General features: G+C 38.1%; 1 protein-coding gene across 5 annotated transcripts in view; it reads left to right on the plus strand.

Annotated features, from left to right (window-relative positions):
• The window catches only part of CKAP5 (cytoskeleton associated protein 5), a 102111-nt gene that overhangs the window by 15224 nt on the left and 66579 nt on the right, over positions 1 to 20308 (plus strand). For 3 of the 5 annotated variants that reach the window (XM_050757518.1, XM_050757522.1, XM_050757520.1), the window contains exons 2-8: positions 5416 to 5509; positions 8138 to 8331; positions 10536 to 10742; positions 15681 to 15852; positions 17002 to 17134; positions 17371 to 17471; positions 19080 to 19193. In XM_050757518.1, coding sequence (XP_050613475.1) covers positions 5453 to 5509; positions 8138 to 8331; positions 10536 to 10742; positions 15681 to 15852; positions 17002 to 17134; positions 17371 to 17471; positions 19080 to 19193 — 978 coding nt within the window. In that variant the 5' untranslated portion in view covers positions 5416 to 5452. Of the gene's footprint in view, positions 1 to 102; positions 231 to 5415; positions 5510 to 8137; positions 8332 to 10535; positions 10743 to 15680; positions 15853 to 17001; positions 17135 to 17370; positions 17472 to 19079; positions 19194 to 20308 lie in introns of those variants that run through there. The other 2 variants (XM_050757519.1, XM_050757521.1) reach the window with 2 other exon arrangements.

The raw sequence follows: 20308 nt of genomic DNA on the forward strand, positions 1-20308 counted from the left end.
AGATACACTGCGGCCCCTTTAAGCTTTCAGTGTGTGCGAAGAGAGGAACTGAGGGTGGGGCGGGCACTCTGGCAGTGGCGCTCCGGGCCCCGCCCTCGGAGGAGGCGTTTCCCAGCGGTCTGCAGCACCAATGCTGCTGCCGCCGCCGCCGCCGCCGCCACAGCCTGCCGGGTATTCCTGCTGATCCTGCTTGGACCTTAGGTCCCCTGACCTCTCCCTGCCCGGGGAGCGTAAGTGTCAAACCACGGGCAAGGGGCAAGCATCCCGAGACCGTGCTGCAAGTCCTGGTGGACAGTACTGGGGACTTTCCTGGCCTATCAGAGGCTAAGACGGCGAAAGAGCATAAACAATGCCGGCTGCAGTGAGCTAAAGCCAGGGCATCTGCTCTACTTCTGGGTGGTGACAGCAGCCGTAGGGTGCTTGTTTGGGTATGCAGTGGGTGAGCAGTGCCCACGACCTGGCTTTGCCCCCGCCTGGTTCTTACTTGGGGTGAGGAGAGGTTTGCTTTTACCAGAGTATAACCCATTTGAGCTGAATGGGTGGAGCTGAATCTCTTGCTCTGGGCCTTGGATCCTTACCCCGGTATTTGAAGACCTTGGTAGCTTTGGGATGAGTAAGCATTAGGTTTTCATCTACCTTGGTACAGTCGAGCAGCAACTCCACGTTGTCCTAATTCACAGCAGGTTTAGCTTTCTGTCTCTCCAGAGGCCTGTATTGGTGGTATCCCATACCCCTTTTGGATATGTTGACAGTGATCATCTCTTAGGAAGAGTCCAGTTAACCTTTTTTCCTCCTGATACGAAGAGCACCGTGTGAAAGAGACAGCTCTTTACCCCTCTCTGTCTCTGAAGGAATTTGTGGGACACCACCATCCCAAGATTAGGAAAGCAAACACACCAAAGTTTGAGATAATCTGCTAGAAAACAGTTCAGATTTCTGGCTGCCTGGTAATGCAGAATACTCCAGCAAGAGGATAACACTTGTCCTTGTTAATGGGAAATACCTGGAGACAGTGAGGTTTTTTTAATTTGAGGGAAAGTCTTGTCATTTTTGCCACCTGCTACTCAGAGATGGGATTTTGTCAGATTTTGGTTAAGTAATAAAAATCTTAAGTTTTCTATGACAGTTACATAGTTGTTATGTTTCTTTAATCCAGTTGTCCTTCCTAGACATGGTTTGAGTAGATTTCTGGGCATGTGTATGCACTGCTTTTTTTTTTTTTAACAATTTTTTTTTTTAATGAGCCTATCATCACACTTAGTGGTCATTCAAATAGGTTGCTTTTTGATGCAGCAGAAGTTTTTCTCAAACTTCTGTTCACATAATTCTGTGCTTCTGCAATAGCATCTCCTTAGCCAGAAGTGAGAGTCCAGGAATGGTAATCAAATTCAGATCTCTTGTATTGTGATAGTGAAGAGCTTTTGTAGGTCAAGAGCTTGCGAATTTGCCATAAAATAGTCGTACTGCCAGTGGTTTTTTCCTAAGTAGAAGAGAAAATAATCTGTACAGTAGCTCTGTAATTACTCTTATAGATTGTCAAAATACAGGAATTTAAACTAAAAAGACACCACATTTGGGCCCATGGGTTGTAGGGAAGAGAGATAGACTGAGAAGTAGGAGACATAGGTTCTAGGCCCAGCTCTAATATTACTCATGACTTAATCTCTCTGTCCCTTACTTTTAACTGGTTGGTTAATGAGAAAATGCACAGATTTTGGGGTCTCTTTTATGATGGGATATAGTGCATATTTAATAGGAAATTTGTTATTTATTTGAACACTAAACTGAAAAATCAGACAATTTGGAATTTATTCTAAGTTCTGCCTTTATGTATAACCTTGAAAACGTTTCTTAACCTCTAGTCTACAAATAAACAATTACACCTAAACCTTTTCAGCGATAACATGGACTATATGGTATTTGAGCTCTTAGGTAGACATTTTTAGATCAGCGGTATATGATTATAATATTTCTGTAAAACATACTTATTTTAGCTGGCCTCCTTGTCTTTGCCTCTGTTTTAGACTGGGATAAAAATCTGAGAGCTCTGAATAATTGAAATTTCTGAATATGTATCTTTAGTAGGGACTAGATCAGATAAACCACAGCAAGCATTATATATAGTTCAAATTAATCTTATTAATGCTTCTCTTTGTTGGCAATTTTATTTGCTCTTTAGGCATCAAACTCTATTGTGTACCAAAAACTTGGCTTCTTATATCTGTTTATAAAATCCAGATCAGTCTGCTCATCCCTATATGATACTCTAATTTTTTGAGAAACTTCCAAATGGTTTTACACAGCAGCTAGACCATTTGGCATTCAACTTTAAAAATGCACAGATACAATAATTTTTATTGTATTTTACAGACATCCAGTATTCAGTTGGTGGGGGTGGTGGGGGAAGACTGGTCCTGAGTTTGAAAAGCACATTTTGATGAGCATGTGAACTGTTTCCAGCTTTTGACTATTACGAACAACATTGCTCTGACTATCGCTATATAGGTTTTCTGGTGTAATTTGCATCAGGTTCTAGGCTATACACCTAGGAATAGAGTTGCTGGGTTGTAGGGCATGTGTATCTGATAACGCCATACAGTTTTCCAGACTGTTAAACTATTCTGTCTCCCATCATTGCTGTATTTGAGTTCCTGCAGATTCTCTCGACTCCTTTAAATTACGCTGCTGCTGTTTCATGGCAATCCTAGGGGTTTTGAAGAAGAGTCTTAGTGAAGTTCCACATATCCTAATAAACTTTTACAATTCCATCTTTCTCTGGGATATTTTCTTCTTTGCGATGGGAGGGAAGAAGATGTAAAGGAAGAAGCATAGACTGCATCTTAGTTTAATTTCATTACTTACCAGTTTTGTTGTTTTCGCAGGTTACTTGCTCTTTATGAATCTAGTGTAAAATGAGAATATATTTCTTTCATGTAGTTGATGTTAGTACAAAGTGAATTAGCATGTTTTAAAAGTACTTTGCACAGTGCCTGATTCGGAATAGATAATATCAGAGTATATATTCAGTAAACAAATATTTATTGAAAACATATTTTGTGTCAGGCCAGAACTAGGGATGGAGAATTAAGGAGGACCTCTTCTATGTTATTTTTAATATTGAAAAATTGGCCAGCTTGGCAACATAGTGAGACCCCATCTCTACAAAAAACTGAAAAATTAGTTGGGCATGGTGACACGCGCCTGTAGTCCTAGCTACTCGGGAGACTAAAGCGAAAGAATCACTTGAACCTGGAGGCGGAGGTTGGGAGGATCACTTGAGCCCAGGACGTTAAGGTTGCAGTGAGCTGTGATCACACCACTGCACTCTAGCCTGGGTGACAGAGTGAGACCCTGTCTCAAAAATGAAAAAGAAAAATTGGAAACAAATGTCCAATGGTAGGGATGATAATTATGGTACATTCATAAAATGGAATACTATGTAGACTTTAAACATCGTAGTCTCAAATCTGGGAAAATGTTTGTGATCATATAAGAAAAATGTTATAAGAGGATTATGCCTATCTTTTTCATATAATTTATATACTACATGTGTATTAAAAAAAAACTGGAAGGAGTCAAGTGGATACATAATTTAGTGTTCATCATGGTTATTAGGTGGTGGTGAAATTGTGTTTTAATACTTATGTTTTTTCTGTAGTTACTAAATTTTCTGCAGTTAACACACATTACTTTTATAATAAGAAAAAGGTGTTGTCTAGATAGATAGCATAGGGGTGGTTGTGGTGGCTCACAATCAGTGGGATCACTTGAGCCCAAGAGTTCGAGACCAGTCTGGGCAATATAATGAGACCTTGTCTCTACAACAAATTTCAAAATTAGCTGAGCATAGTGGTGCATACCTGCAGTCCCAGCAACTCCGAGCTACTCGGGAGGCAGAGGTGTAAGGATCACTTGAGCCCAGGAGGTGGAGGTTGCAGTGAGCTAAGATCGTGTTCCCTCCACTCCAGCCTGGATGACAGAGTGAGATGCTGTCTCAAAAAAAAGAAGATAGGTAGCATAAAGTTATTAAAAGGATGTTGACTGTAAGCCTCACTAAAAAAAAAAAAATGGTTTACATAAAGAATACGTATAAAGGTTCATTCAGGGATTTAATTTTGTAGTCGTTTATGTAAACATTGACTAGTCATGTTTGCCAGAATGAAGGAGCTTGGCAGCATCAACACTTTTACATATTGATTATTTTCTTTGTTTTCTTTTATTTACTTGTTTATTTATTTTGTTGAGATGGAGTCTGTCACCTAGGCTGAAGTGCAGTGGTGCGATCTCAGCTCACTGCAAGCTCCATCTCCCAGGTTCAAGCCATTCTCCTGCCTCAGTCTCCCAAGTAGCTGGGACTACAGGCACCCACCACCACACCTGACTAATTTTTTGTTTTTTTAGTAGAGATGGGGTTTCACTGTGTTAGCCAGGATGGTCTCGATCCTGACCTTGTGATCTGCCCGCCTTGGCCTCTCAAAGTGGTTGGGATTACAGGCGTGAGCCACTGCACCTGGCCCCCATATTGATTATTTTCTATAAGTAATTCTAGGTGAAAGTATGACTTTTTCCAAAACTTTTTTCTTGGCCTTTTAAAAGGCCAGATAGCTCAGCAATTCAGTTTTATTCTAGCTTTGTTTTATATCTAAGAAGTTCTCATTTGTGAAAATATATAAGCATCATTTTTTAAAAAACAAATTTTTGGTTTTTTTGAGACAGGGTCTTGCTCTGTTGCCCATGCTGGAGTGTAGTGGCATGATCACAGCTCACTGCAACTTCTGTCTCTTGGGCTCAAGCAGTCCTCCCACCTCAGCTTCCTGAGTAGCTGGGACTACAGTCACACACCACTACACCTGGCTGATTTTTGTATTTTTAGCATAGACAGGATTTCATCATGTTGCCCACACTTGAATATATTTATATTTATATTTTTTGAGTGACTTTATTTATTTTTTTTGAGATGGAGTCTCACTCTTTGCCCAGGCTAGAATGCAGTGGGATGATTTTGGCTCACTGCAACCTCTGCCTACCAGGTTCAAGTGATTCTTCTGTGTCAGCCTCCCAAGTACCTGGGACTGCAGGTGTGCACCACCACACCCAGCTAATTTTTGTATTTTCAGTAGAGATGGGGTTTCACCATGTTGACCAGACTGGTCTTGAACTCCTGACCTCAGGTGATATGCCCGCCTCGGCCTCCCAAAGTGCTGGGATTGCAGGCATGAGCCACCACCGTGCCCTGTCTTTTGAGTGACTTTTTAAAAAAAAAAGTTAATATTAATTGAATTAAGTGGGGATCTGACCAAAGAATGGGATTTTTACTCTTGTTATTGCATGAATGATATAATAATCTCAGAAAAGTTATTTTTGTCTTAAGAGATTGCCTGATTGCTAAGTAGGTTTCTACCTTTATCTGACCAGGGAATACTCTTAATTCTAAGGAAAACCTGGAAGCACAATGGGAGATGACAGTGAGTGGTTGAAACTGCCAGTTGATCAGAAATGTGAACACAAGGTAAGACTCTTCTGGAATTCGATTTCAGTGTCATTGGCTTGTTTTGTCAGCAGTTATACTATCATCTTACTTAGAAGCATGTGAAAACATTGGCAGTTTCAAAAATACTGAAGCCTTGTTAGGTATGTTATTTTTTCTCATTGAAAATAGGTTTCTCTAGCTCAACTAAAAATTTTTTTGAGTCTCTGGAAAGAATTCCAAGAAAAGATACTAGTGAAGTGAAAAGTAAGTGGTATCTATAAAAAGTTAGTAACTGGCTAGTTTTTTCATCTCCTTCTATATACAGTACAATATACTTCTGATACTTAAGTAGTTACTAACATTTTATTATATAGAGACTCTTCTTTGGAGATGTGTTCTGAATTTGGCCTTAGAAATCCAACATTTTTTGGTTCTCTGATGTATATAATCTGCATTCCAGTATTTACCCTCAGAATCTACCAATCTTTATTTTCTAGTTTAAGCTAATAAGAGACAATTTATCACATCATGTCATTATTTGGTGGACATCCTTTCAGATTATCTTATTTTTTCCCCAACTATACCTCTAGTTTCTTTTATTTTTAATCATTTTAAAAACTACAAACATCTACCATCTGGTGGATTTTAGAATTTCATTTCTTCTTGTAAATGTAGTCTACTCAAAGTCCTCAGGTTAACCACTTTATATTCTTGACAGTTCTTTTAAAGTTTGTTTTGAATTTGAGTATTCAAGATTTATGGTTGTTGATTACTAAAAATACTGAATAAAATATACTAACTTACACAGTTGTATACATACAGTTCTACATATGTAGAGTAGAAATTTGGAGCCATGGTCCCTATATCCTCCACAGAACCATTCCTTCATCCTATATAATTAATTAGCCAAGGCTGAATACTGTATCAAAAATCAACATGTAGCTCTTCAAATAAGACCAGATTAACAGTGAGCTAGTTGGTTTTTATTCTAATTCGCATAGAAATTGTTGGTATGTAGTACATTAAATTGCAACAAAAATTTTGGGGCGAATTTTGGAACTTATTTAGAATCGTAACTATTTATAATGCTTTTTTTTTGGTAGATAATGTATTTTCTCGCTGAAAGGGGCAGACAAAATAGATAAATCTTAAAGGTTTTCCAATTTTTGAGTGGTTAATATGTGCTAAGAGTTTTTCAATCTCGTGTGATTTGGTGCTTTTTTTTTTTTCATTTTTTGAGCATTTATTATGTGTTTTTGAAACTTAAAGAATAGAGATATTAAATCTGGTTTAGGGAACACTCATTCTACTTTATAGAATGAGATGTTGCCCAATTAAAAAAAAAATCTGGTTTAAATTGATTAGTAAATGTACAACTATGATATTAATTTATGTTATACTTCACTCTAATGTTGCAGAATAGGTAATGCCTTCTTCCTAATGAACTCTTCTTATAGTGGGTTAGGCAGCATTCCTTCCTTAGAAGGAACAGTTTTTTCTGTGAGCATAGCACCTGCCCCAAATTACATTTTCATTTAGACAAATAACATGTAAATTATTTCTGTTTTTCAATCATATGTTGATCCTTCTGTCTCTTTGATCTAATAGTGTAGAGGACAAACATCTAATTCTTCACTAATGCCTAACACAGTAAATGCAAATTTGATCATCCCACGAACTAACTTCTCATTTAACTGCCCCCAAATCATTTCATTGCTTTCCCATTGATCTTAGAATAATGAGTGGAATCTTTCCTTTGGCCTTCATAGTCCTGCATGGTCTGGCCTTTTCCAGTCCTCTCCTGCTTATTTTGTACCATGCTCCCCTTCTCTTTCTTTATAGGAGTGGGAAATACCATATTCCCTGCTGCCATAGGGCCCTGGAGTATACTGTTCCTTCTGGAATGTTCTTTCTCCCCCTTTGCCACTCTTTCCTGATTCGTTCCTATTTGTCTTTCAGGGCTCAGCTTAATTACCGTTTCTCAGGAAAATTTTTCGTAACACTGAGACAAAGCCTTTTATAGTGTATACTTTTATAGCACCAAGTTGCCTCTCCTTTGTAGTACTTAATGTTTTGTTAATTTTAAACTTATTTGTATGATAGCTTAATGTCCCCTCCTGCTGGAGTGTAAGCTCCACAAGGGCCAGAGCTGAATTGATTTTTGTTTATTAAACATCTGTTTAATAAATTAATGGAAAAAGAATACCTCAGTAAAAATGTCTGAAATCTACTGGCTGAAATTAATATACAGTGTAATATAAAGCTGCCTAATGATTATACAAAAATAGAACCAAAAAACAGCATATACTTTGGAGATGGGGGCAGTTTCATCAGGGTGATTTCTCATGTTTGAGTTGTCACATCTTTAATACAATATTATAAAGTAATAACTAATACTTAAATACAATGTGAGATTCATTTATAATGGCCTATTATGAATGGCAGAGTATCATAAACACTAAACACTTGTAAAAAGTTTATTAGCTAATCTTTTTTGAAAACTGCCAATTTCTTAAACTCTTTTTTTGTTTCCAGTCATGGGGTCCTTTGTTCACATTACCTGACATGGGGTATTCATTTTTACTCTCACACCCTCCACCTCAAATTAACAGTAGATGATAATATCATTAAATTGTGTTTCGTTTCAAAATACTACTTTTCTTTTAGCTGTGGAAAGCAAGGTTAAGTGGGTATGAAGAGGCCCTGAAGATCTTCCAGAAAATAAAGGATGAAAAGAGCCCAGAATGGTCCAAATTTTTAGGATTGATCAAAAAATTTGTCACAGATTCCAATGCAGTGGTTCAATTGAAAGGATTAGAAGCTGCACTTGTTTATGTTGAAAATGCCCATGTAGCAGGAAAGTAAGTACTTTCTTTCCAACTTTACTGATAAAAACCCCTGTTTGGTGTTACATAAGTTATGTGTGTTTATAGATGATTGTCCTTAGTTATTAGCAGTTTTAGAATAGATGAATTTTCTTACTTTCATAGTTTCTTTCTTTTTTTTTTTTTTTGAGACCGAGTCTCATTCTGTCGCCCAGGCGGGAGTGCGGTGGCCAGATCTCAGCTCACTGCAAGCTCCGCCTCCCGGGTTTACGCCATTCTCCTGCCTCAGCCTCCCGAGTAGCTGGGACTACAGGCGCCCGCCACCGCGCCCGGCTAGTTTTTGGTATTTTTTAGTAGAGACGGGGTTTCACCGTGTTAGCCAGGATGGTCTCGATCTCCTGACCTCGTGATCCGCCCGTCTCGGCCTCCCAAAGTGCTGGGATTACAGGCTTGAGCCACCGCGCCCGGCCTCATAGTTTCTTAATACTTGTTTTTCATTCAGTCTTTATTCCCCGAAATCTAAATGGTACATGAGATCTGTAGAGGAATAAATTAGAAATAATATTTTGAGAGTTTACTTTAAGGTTTGATGACCAAGTGGTTTTCCTTTTAAGCTTTTTGTATGGGAATTATTCTAAACTAAAAGCAAGAGTCTTTACTAACTTCAAAAATAAACTGAGAGATTGTCAGTAAAGGAATTATCAGAATTTCACTGAAGAGATTTGGGCATTATAAAAAACTAAATTTTTTACAAGGGTTCTTAGGTGATGTTAGAATCACGTCTTTCTCCCTGTGTTCATTAGGCATTTTTATTTCTTGGGGGAGGTAATGCTTACTAAACAACCTCAGTGACTCCTGGCCTGTTTAACTTGATCTGTGAATGACAGATTTCTAGTCATCCTACTATCCTATACCTCATAGACCTGATTTTCCTAACTCTGGTCTCTGGGTTATTGAAAGGAACCCTCCATATGAAAAAAAAGTTGAAACACTTAATTGCACAAGAAATATATACTTGACTTACTTCAAAGATTATACCAGTAAAGATCATTATTAATTCGACAATTTGGTTAACTGGCATCACTGGGTTTCCTTTACCATTAGTAAAACTATCACTTTTTAATTTCTCTTCTGATACCAGAAGCTATTTTTTGATAAATACTGCATGTAATCTCAACCCACTCAGTTTTTCTAATTCCCAGTAGTATAGGTTTCATTTCATTTAGAAGAGATTCAAAGCAGTAAAGTTATTGTAAAGTCTTATTAAGGAGTCAAGAGTAGTCTTTTGTTATTAAAGGTACATATCCATTCCCTCTGCGAAGAAATCCTCTTTTCCTAAAAAGTGTTAAAAACGACTTAAAAATTTTTTTTGCCCAGATGCAGTGGCATGCGCCTATAGTCCTAGCTACTCAGGAGGCTGAGACAGGAAGATCGCTTGAGCCCAAGAGTTTAAGGTTACAATGAGCTATAATCCCACCACTGCACTCCAACTGGGTAATGGCACAAGACCCTCTCTCTTTTTTGTTTTTTTGTTTTTTTTGAGACAGAGTTTTGCACTTGTTGCCCAGACTGGAGTGGAATAACGCGATCTTGGCTCACCACAACCTCCACCTCCCGGGTTCAAGCGATTCTCCTGCCTCAGCCTCCTGAGTAGCTGGGATTACAGGCATGCGCCACCACACCTGGGTAATTTTGTATTTTTAGTAGAGATGAGGTTTCACCATTTTGGTCAGGCTGGTCTTGAACTCCTGACCTCAGGTGATCCGCCTGTCTCAGCCTCCCAAAGTGCTGGGATTACAGGCATGAGCCGCTACACCCGACTGAACCTGTCTCTTTAAAAAATAAATAAATAAATAAAAATAAAAGCAAGCATTCTGTAACCCTACTTTTGTAAAATATATTTGTATGTCCATACACACACACACTTAGAGAAAGGTCTGGAAGGAGGGATATCAAAAAGTTGAAAGAAGTTTTCTCTGGGTGGTGGGATATCAAGGGATCTTTACTTTTTTGTTTGAATGTTCTACATTTATAAACTGTTACTATGTCTGCTATGACGTGTCTTAAAATTTTGTGGTTAACATAAGTTTTTAAAATATTCTTGAACATAAATTTAAAAATTAAAGACTCATTTACTGTATTTCTAGCATTTGTAAAAGTATTTGTACACCCCCTTTCCATGACCATTTTCCAATTCTTACTACTAAAGTGGGGTCTTTGTTCTTTATAATATGTTACAGAACCACAGGAGAAGTTGTGTCAGGTGTTGTAAGTAAAGTATTCAACCAACCTAAAGCCAAAGCCAAGGAGCTGGGCATAGAGATCTGTCTTATGTACATAGAGATTGAGAAAGGAGAGGCTGTGCAAGAAGAGCTCTTGAAAGGCTTGGACAATAAGAATCCCAAGATCATAGTGGCCTGTGTAGAGACATTGAGGAAAGCCTTAAGGTAAGACTTTGTTTTAGTTCTGTTAACTAGAGCAGTAGTCCCCAACCTTTTTGGCACCAGGGACCTGTTTCATGGAAGACAGTTTTTCCACGGAAGAATTGTGTGTTGCAGATGGGGGATGGTTTTGAGATGAAACTGTTCCACCTCAAAAGGAGTGTGCACATCCCGCACATGTGCATTTCGCAGTAGGGTTCACACTCGTATGAGAACCTTAATGCTCTGCTGATCTGGCAGGAGGCAGAGCTCAGGTGGTAATGCTTACTTGGCAGCTGTTCACCTCCTGCTCTGTGCCTGGTTCCTAACAGGCCACTGTACTGCTCCACAGCCCAGGGGTTAGGGATCCCTGAACTAGAGTATCTCAATTGAGTTTGGATTCCTGGTTTAAACAGAAATGGAAACTGCAGAATTTGACTTAGCATGCCAAAACAAGCAAGAAAAGTGACCTGAGCAAGGAAAGTCATTCCCCAAGTGTGACTAATTTTAGCCTTCAAGTGTGTTTTATAGTTATTTTATCTGAATCCCTTTCTAATGAAGATGAATAGAGATTTCTGACCTGTTATCAGATTAAGAATTGGGCTTTTCAACTGGGGGCAGTGGCTCGTGCCTGTAATCCCAGCACTTTGGAAGGCCGAGTTAGGAGGATCACTTGGGGCCAAGAGCTTAAGACCAGCCTGGGCAAGATGGCGAGACCCTGTCCCAGCTACTTATGAGGCAGGAGAAAAAAAGAAGCTTGCTGAGATTGCGGGCCTGGGGCACGGTGGCTCTTAAAAAAAAAAAAAAGAAGCAGGATTCCTTCACCTGTAATCCCAGCAGCCTTTAAGGGAGACTGAGGCAGGCAGATCACAAGGTCGGGAGTTTGAGACCAGCCTGGCCAACATGGTGAAACCTGTCTCTACTAAAAATACAAAAAAATTAGCTGGGCATGGTGGCGCGTGCCTGTAATTCCAGCTACTCGGAAGGCTGCGGCAGGAGAATCGCTTGAACCTGGGAGACAGAGGTTGCAGTGACCCGAGATCACGCCACTGCACTACAGCCTGGGCGACAGAGCAAGACTCAAAAATATATAAATAAATACATTTCAAAAATTGGCCTTTTGGTGGAAAAGCACTGCAAAAAAAAAAGTACTGGCCTTTTGTTGGAAAACTACTCCTCAGGGTATTTAAGGAGCTCTTTTTCTCTTGTTATCTTAAGTATAGACTTTTGAAGTCTATACTTTGAGATGTTGGCTAAAGATATAGTTTATGGACTAAAGCAAAGCTTTATTTAGGTGCCTTTTTAGTAAAGTAGAAGCAAATGCTATATGCCTTTAAAGAGAAGCACAGTGAAAGCAAATAGAAAAGTAACGTTTACTCTTAATGTAGTAAGTTCTTTTCAACCCTAGACTTCCTTGTTGTTTGGCCATGAAATTTTTCATGGATAGGATCTCTTTCAGGAACAAGTGGCTGTAATTTGCTGTGGAAATCTGAATTAGACAGATCACTAGTTTGTTCAGATTTGGCAGTTCTTCTAATCTGATATCCTGTCCCCAAGTACTGTCTATATGAGATATTTTAGAAAGCGGCTGTAGTGAAACCCTCACAGAATGAAGATCATCCACCTCACCTCTCGTGATTTTGTGTATGACCTACATCTTGGAGAAAAATGTTTCCTTTGGTGTTTATCTTCTGTGAAAGTATAAAAACTCTTGAATTTTGTTGAATGATCTTTGATTTATAGGTCTTTAATTTTTTTTTTGCTTTGTTCATAATGTACTTTTATAAAATTTGACTTGCTTAGATTCTTATGTGAATGAAGTTTCCTTGTTTCTAGCCGATTATGGTATAGCAAGCAGATGTTTTTCTGAGTAGTAAACAGTATGCTCATTCTATTATCTTAGAAATTTAGTGACTTGTCTTAGTTATCAGAACTATGCTTATATCAATAAATCTTTTATGTCCTTAGTGATGTCTGAATTTTAAAAATATACTATAATCTTTGGTGTTTTTGTTTTGTTTTGTTTTGTGTTTTGAGACAAGGTCTCGCCCTGTCACCCAGACTGGAGTACAGTGGTGCGATCTCAGCTCACTGCACCCTCCGCCCCTGGGTTCAAGCGATTCTTGTGCCTCAAGCCTCCTGAGTAGCTGGGACTACAGGTGAGCACCACCATGCCCAGCTAATTTTTATGTTTTTAATAGAGATGGGGTTTCACCATGTTGTTTAGGCTGGTCTGGAACTCCTGGCATCAAGTGATCCCGCCTCAGCCTCCCAAAGTGCTGGGATTACAGATGTGAGCAACCGCACCTGGCCTATAATCTTCTATGTTTAAATTATAAGTTTCTAGTCTGGAGTGCTGTGTACTCTGGTTATTTCATTTTTTAGCTAAATTGGGAAAATAAGGGTAGGATAATAACAAGTTAGGTATATCTCATGTTTTCCTCATAGATGTTGTTATATATCCCATCCCTGTGTGGTTCTTTATTTGTCCTAAAGCATTTCAGAATCTATAGTTTAACTAGGTAGCTCTCTGGGACCCTCAAGAACCCTGAGGCCAAACTGCTTGATCCTGGGTTCCAGAGCTTGCTAAAGCTTTGTTAGTGAGAGCTTCAGGTGACCAGAAACATTTGTGGTACCTAAAACAGGTTTCTAGTACCCTTTTGTGTTTTCTATAGTGATATGTTTAGTATCAAAATTAGGTTTTATTTTATTAAGGTATCTATTTTCCATGTGGACTTGCTCCATCTTTTTTTTCCTTACAGAAGTAGACGTGGATAGAGAAAAAAGAGTCAGATGAAACAGTGATAATATATAGGAAGATTTAAGAAATCTCAAATGTTAGGTTCTTCAGGCACCATGTTAAATATCACTAAAACAAAACGGTTTATTGCCACTATAATTTCTAATTTTTTCTTTAATCGGCTGAGCCAAATATAAAGGCATTTTTAAAGAAATCTTAGAGATTATGTAGGTTATTCTCATGATATTTATACTTAAACTATATTGCATAGCCAGGTATCTTATTAAAAATTATTTTTTTATTGCGCCTGTAGTCCCACCCCCTCAGGAGGCAAGAAAATTACTTGAGTCCAGGGGGTGATGCTGCAGTGAGCTATGATTGTGCCACTGTACTCCAGCCTGGGTAACAGAGTAAGAAACTATCTCAATAATAATAATAATAATATAATTATTAATATAATAATAATAATAATTATTATTATTATCAAGGCCAGGAGCAGTGGCTCATGCCTGTATTGTCGCAGCACTTTGGGTTGGGAGGCTGAGGCAGACAGATTGCCTGAGCCCAGGAGTTCAAGACCAGCCTGGGCAACAAGGAGAAACCCCGTCTCTGCAAAAAATACAAAAAAAAAAATTAGCTGGGCATGGTGGTGCACCTTTATAGTCTCAGCTGCTTGGGGCACTGAGTCTGGAGAACAGCTTGAGCAGGGGAGGTCGAGGCTGCAGTGAGCTGTGATCACACCACTGCATTCCAGCCTGGATGACATAGTGAGACCCTATCTCCAAAAAATTAAAAACAAAAACCAAGAAAAAAAATCGCTGGAGTACACTAGTAGCTATTACTGAATAATTTTGTTGCATTTGCTCACATGAGATAAATTTGTGCACATTAGATAATAGAAAAATAATACATTTGGGTCCTACTACTCATACAGAATTTCAGTATTCTTTCATAAATACATCTCTTCTGCTCTAGAATTTGATACTCAGAAATGGTAATAGTGATATTAGATAGCTAAAATTGGCCAGTTGGGAACATGGAAATGTAATCTATGACAGATATGTAAGGTTAAATACACTTTTTTTCTTTTTTTGAGATGGAGCCTTGCTCTGTTGCCCAGGCTGGAGTGCAGTGGCGTGATCTCGGCACACGGCAACCTCTGCCTCCCGGTTTCAGGTGATTCTTCCACCTCTGCCTCCCAAGTAACTGGGATTACAGGTGCCCACCATCATGCCTGGCTAATTTTGTGTTTTTATAGGGACAGGGTTTCCCCATATTGGCCAGGCTGGCCTTGAACTTCTGACCCCAGGTGATCTACCTGCCTCGGCATCCCAAAATGCTGGGATTACAGGTGTGAGCCACTGTGCCCGGCAAAATATGCTTTTTGAAAGAAGTCAAAATGCAACTATTTCCCCATAAAAAACTGATGCAGTGAAAGATTTAAGATGCCGAGAGTTACAGTGTGATAGCCACAAAGTCAGGAACAAAATACTGCCAGGATTTGTGATCTATCTAGGTAAATGAATCACTTTAATTATAGGAACTATTAAAGGTTTATTAAAAGTAGATTTCATTCATCTAAATATTTATAAACTAGTTTATATTTGTAAGCTTTATATATTTGAGGTATTAGACTGGGCATGGTGGCTCACAGCTGTAATCCCAGCACGTTAGGAGGCCAAGGTGGGTGGATCACATGAGGTCAGGAGTTCGAGACCAGCCTGGCCAACATGGTGAAACCCCGTCTCTACTAAAAATACAAAAATTAGTTGGGCGTGGTGGCACACGCCTGTAATCCCAGCTACTTGGGAGACTGGAACAGGAGAATCACCTGAACTCGGGAGGCAGAGGTTGCAGTGAGCCGCAATCACGCCATACCACTCTAACCTGGGCAATGAGCAAAATGCCATCTCAAAAAAAAAAAAAAAAAAAGATATTATACATGTTGATCCTTTATAGGTTTTAATTATTCCTAGTCTGCTTACCTAGAACGTTTGTTTTAAAATGGTAATATTATTTTGGGCCCTACACACTAAATAACATTCTTGGAAGAACAACACCTTAGTAGGTAAGTGGTTATGAGTTCCTTTTGTTGCCTTAAAAAAACTGAACTTATATAATTCTTCTAATATATAGATATGGAACTATGTTTGAATGAAGAAAAGCTGATGCTTTACTTAATCACATTGCATGTTGACAGTGTTTCCCCAATTTTTTACTTGTAGTGAATTTGGTTCCAAAATCATCTTGCTTAAGCCAATTATCAAAGTGTTGCCAAAACTCTTTGAGTCTCGAGAGAAGGCTGTTCGAGATGAAGCCAAACTGATTGCTGTGGAGATTTACAGATGGATTCGAGATGCTCTGAGACCCCCATTACAAAATATAAATTCTGTTCAGGTGAGACAAAAAGTTTTCTGGTTGCTTTTGCGTAAGGTTAATATGAAAATATTTTCTTCCTATCATTGTTGTTGATATTCTATCCTTTAAAATAATTATTTTTCATTCTTAATTTTGAAGTCAGCTTTTCTGAGCATAACTAACTTTCTCTGCAGTTCTGTTGGGTGGCAGAACTTACTATCTGTGTGAAGTACATTCTTTCTGGCTTTTTATTACAATTGGTTTTGGAGACTCTTCTGATGATGTAAATGTATCTGAATTAATGAACTAATGAGAGTATCTTAAAAAGTGGGACTTACTGTTCTTTCTTAGTGCTTAGACATACATCTTCCTTATAGTAAATTCAAGTTGGTTTGACTTATGCTGTAAAAGAAATATAATTTAATTATATATTTTCTTCTGCTGGTGCAGTGGTTCACACTTATAATCCCAGCACTTTGGCAGGCCCAGGCAGACAGATCACTTGAGCCCAGGAGTTCGAGACCAGCCTGGGCAACATGGCAAACCCTATCTCTATAAATAATAAAATAATTAGCCAGGCATGGTGGTACAGCCTGTAGTCCTAGCTACTCGTGAAGCTTAGGTGGGAGGATCACCTGAACCTGGGGAGGTGGAGGCTGCAGTGAGCCAAAATTGTCCAGCCTGTGCAACAGAGTTGAGACCCTGTCTCAATGAATGAATGAATCTTTTCTTGTTTGCCCTGGTAGAGCCACATAAATAAGAAATTGGAGGCCAGGCACGGTGGCTCACACCTGTATTCCCAGCATTTTGGGAGGCTGTGGCAGGAGGATCACCTTAGGTCAGGAGTTCAAGACCAGCCTGGCCAACATAGTGAAACCTCATCTCTATTAAAAATACAAAAATTAGCCAGATGTGGTAGTGCACTCCTGTAATCCCAGCCACTTGAGTAATCCCAGCCACTCGAGAGGCTGAGGCACGAGAAATGCTTGAACCCAAGAGGTGGAAGTTGCAGTGAGCCAAGATCATGCCACCGCACTTCACCCTGGGTGACAAAGTAAGACTGTGTCTCCAAAAAAAAAACAAAAAGAAAGAAATGGGTCCTGATATGTCAATAAATGTAAGTATTAAGTATGTTAAACTAATGGTGGAGATGCAGATGTTGTTTAAAATATTATATGATATTTGCAGTTGAAAGAACTAGAAGAAGAATGGGTCAAACTGCCAACAAGTGCTCCTAGACCTACTCGATTTCTTCGTTCCCAACAAGAGCTAGAAGCTAAATTGGAACAACAACAGTCTGCTGGTGGAGATGCTGAAGGAGGTAAGCCAATTTTAAACACTGGTTTCTGCAAAAATTAACCAGAACTGGCACTGCCACAAGAATCTGTGTTCATTAGGCATATTTTGTAGGATTGCCTTTAATAAAATATAAGTTGCAAGTAGCTTTAATAACTCTGGTCCCTTCTCTGTTAAAATTTCATCAGGGTTGTGAAAGGACTGATAACTGATGAGTAAAACAATTTTAACCATTTTTAAGGTTTGTTTTTCTCCTTGAAGGTGGTGATGATGGTGATGAGGTGCCACAGATAGATGCTTATGAGCTTTTAGAAGCTGTAGAAATCCTTTCCAAACTTCCCAAAGACTTTTATGACAAAATTGTAAGTAATAGTTAAACTTCTTTCATTTATTTCTTGTAAAATAATTGCTTGAATAGAATTAGAACACTCTGCTGAGCCCTTGCCTGTTGCCTCCCCTTCCACACCATATCTTCCCTAGTAGAGTGAGTTAGTTGCTTCTTCCTCTTTGCTCCCACACTACTTTGTACATATATATATTATAGCACTTTTTAAAAACATGTCTTGCCATAAAACCAGAACATTCTTGACTTCCTTTTTCTCATTTTCTCTCTGATTTAACTTTAAAGATCTCCAGATTTCTCCCCTGTCTCCATTTCTACTGCCACTACTTTACTCCAAGGTTTCTTGACCTTAGCACTGCTGACATTTTTTTGTCAGCTGTCCTGTACATTGTATGGTGTTTAGCAGCATCTATGGCTTTTATCCACTAGATGTCAGTAATACCATCTGCCTAAGTCATGACAATCAAAAATGTCTTCAAACATTGCCAGATGTTCCCTAGGAGACAAAATCATCCCCAGTTGACAAACACAGTCTTATCCCAACCACCGCTGTAGTAGTGAGTTGTTGGTTAAGTGATTGTTCTTCTCTGGTCTTTTTAATGTTGTCAGTGTAGAAATTCCTCTCCTGTAATTGTGCCACTATGAGATGGGTGGGCTAGAAATGCTTTCTATTAATGTTTTTTGACATCTGCTTACTAATGTTTGCCTAGAAAATGAGAATGAAACGTCTATGGCATTCTGTTTATTATATTACTTTAGTTATAAGATCTTATGAAAATACTTTTTATATGTGAATAAAAATTTATATATGTAAACAATTGTTCTGAGTGCCTCCAGTTTTTTATATCTGTAATATATATAATATATTTGTATATGTTTATAAAATATATATCTATAAAATATATAATAGATATATATTTATATACAATATGTAACGTATATAAATATATAATATAATTATATATAATATATAATATATGCTTCTGATATATCTATAAAATATATATATTTATAAAATAAATATAGAAATAAAGGATTGCATTTAATAAAATATAAGTTGCACGTTGACATTTTTTGTCAGCTGTCCCGTGCATTGTGTGATGTTTAGCAGCATTTCTGGCTTTTATCCACTAGATAAATATAAATATATATATATATAAGTATATATACACTAGGCAAATATAAATATATAATAAAAATATATATTTATGAAATATATATATATATATTTTGAGAAGGAGTCTCGCTGTGTCGCCCTGGCTGGAGTGCAGTGGCGCGATCTTGGCTCACTGCCAGCTCTGCCTCCCAGGTTCACGCCATTCTCCTGCCTCAGCCTCCCGAGTAGCTGGGACTACAGGCGCCTGCCACCACCCCCGGCTAATTTTTTGTATTTTTAGTAGAGACAGGGTTTCACCGTGTTAGCCAGGATGGTCTCGATCTCCTGACCTCGTGATCTGCCCACCCCGGCCTCCCAAAGTGCTGGGATTACAGACATGAGCCACCGTGCCTGGCCAGTTTTATAATTTAAAAAAAAAATTATGTATCTTTGAATTAGCAGAATGTAAAAAATAGACTTTATTCTACTCTCTTATTTTCTGTTACAAATGACTCATATTGTATCTTGCAGGAGGCAAAAAAATGGCAAGAGAGAAAAGAGGCCCTAGAGGCTGTAGAAGTACTAGTAAAAAACCCCAAACTGGAAGCTGGCGATTATGCAGATTTAGTAAAAGCATTAAAGAAGGTAAATATGAGGACTTTCAGTACTGGTATTGTAACAACAATCAGGCCTTTGAATTTCTTATCAGTCATCTTTTTAATTACATATACATTGCCACTTAAGGAACATTACCAATAGTATTTGAATTATAGACATACATTTTTAAAGGATTGTTTTAAATTACTGTTGTGAGTTAGTTTCATTTTTAGTCTTCGTTTTTTGTCACTTTGACTTTAGGTATGCTATTTGATAGCTTCTGTAACTCTCTAGGAAAAGAGAGTTGCTGATCTAGAACTACATATTCCAGTTTTATAATTCTACAGGATGAGCTATTTAAGTTAGCTGTATTTAATTGGACAAATATTAAACATGATAATAGCAAATGATAACACACTACATTGTATCAGTATGTAAAATAAAGAGTATAGGAATATGTGGTCAATTTTGAAACAGGCAAGTACTAAGTAAGAGATAAACATTTTTAGAAAATACTCTTTTGGTATTGCTTAGGTCCAAGCAAGTTGAATGCTGCTGGTGGACATTTTGTATGTAGTAACTTTTTATGAAACCTGTAAGTATAGATCAAATACTGGATATGATTATAGTGCTTAACAAACTCTGAAAACATCTTGAATACAGCAAGAATGAAAATTTTGTTTGCTTCCTCAGTCTGAAATTACAGAGGATTATAATGGTGATGGGAGGAAGTTGGTTTTTAATTATACGCACATCTAAGTATAGTGATTCTCATTACTTGTAGTAGTTATATTCTGTAAAGCCACTGAGAACACTAAATTAGTGAATATTGAATCATTGCCTCTGAGAGAAATAAAGCGTTAGGATCCTGCAACCCTTTGGTCACAACATTTCCATCAATCAATACATAACTTTGTTTTATTCTGTTTGGAGATACCGTATTTAATATATATTGTTGATTCATTAACATTGAACTCTTGGCCAACAACACTATAACTCTTGCCTGACCGAAGCTTTTCCTATCACGTGTATTTTCTCCCTAAGGTACATCACAGCCTGTTTGCACTTAGGAATACTAGACAGCATTTCAGCACTACACTTAGGGACCATTTTAAACAACAAAAGCACCAACAAAAAACACAAAAATGCAAAAACATGGCACC

Source organism: Macaca thibetana, chromosome 14 (genome assembly GCF_024542745.1).
Source record: "Macaca thibetana thibetana isolate TM-01 chromosome 14, ASM2454274v1, whole genome shotgun sequence".
Taxonomy (NCBI): domain Eukaryota; kingdom Metazoa; phylum Chordata; class Mammalia; order Primates; family Cercopithecidae; genus Macaca; species Macaca thibetana.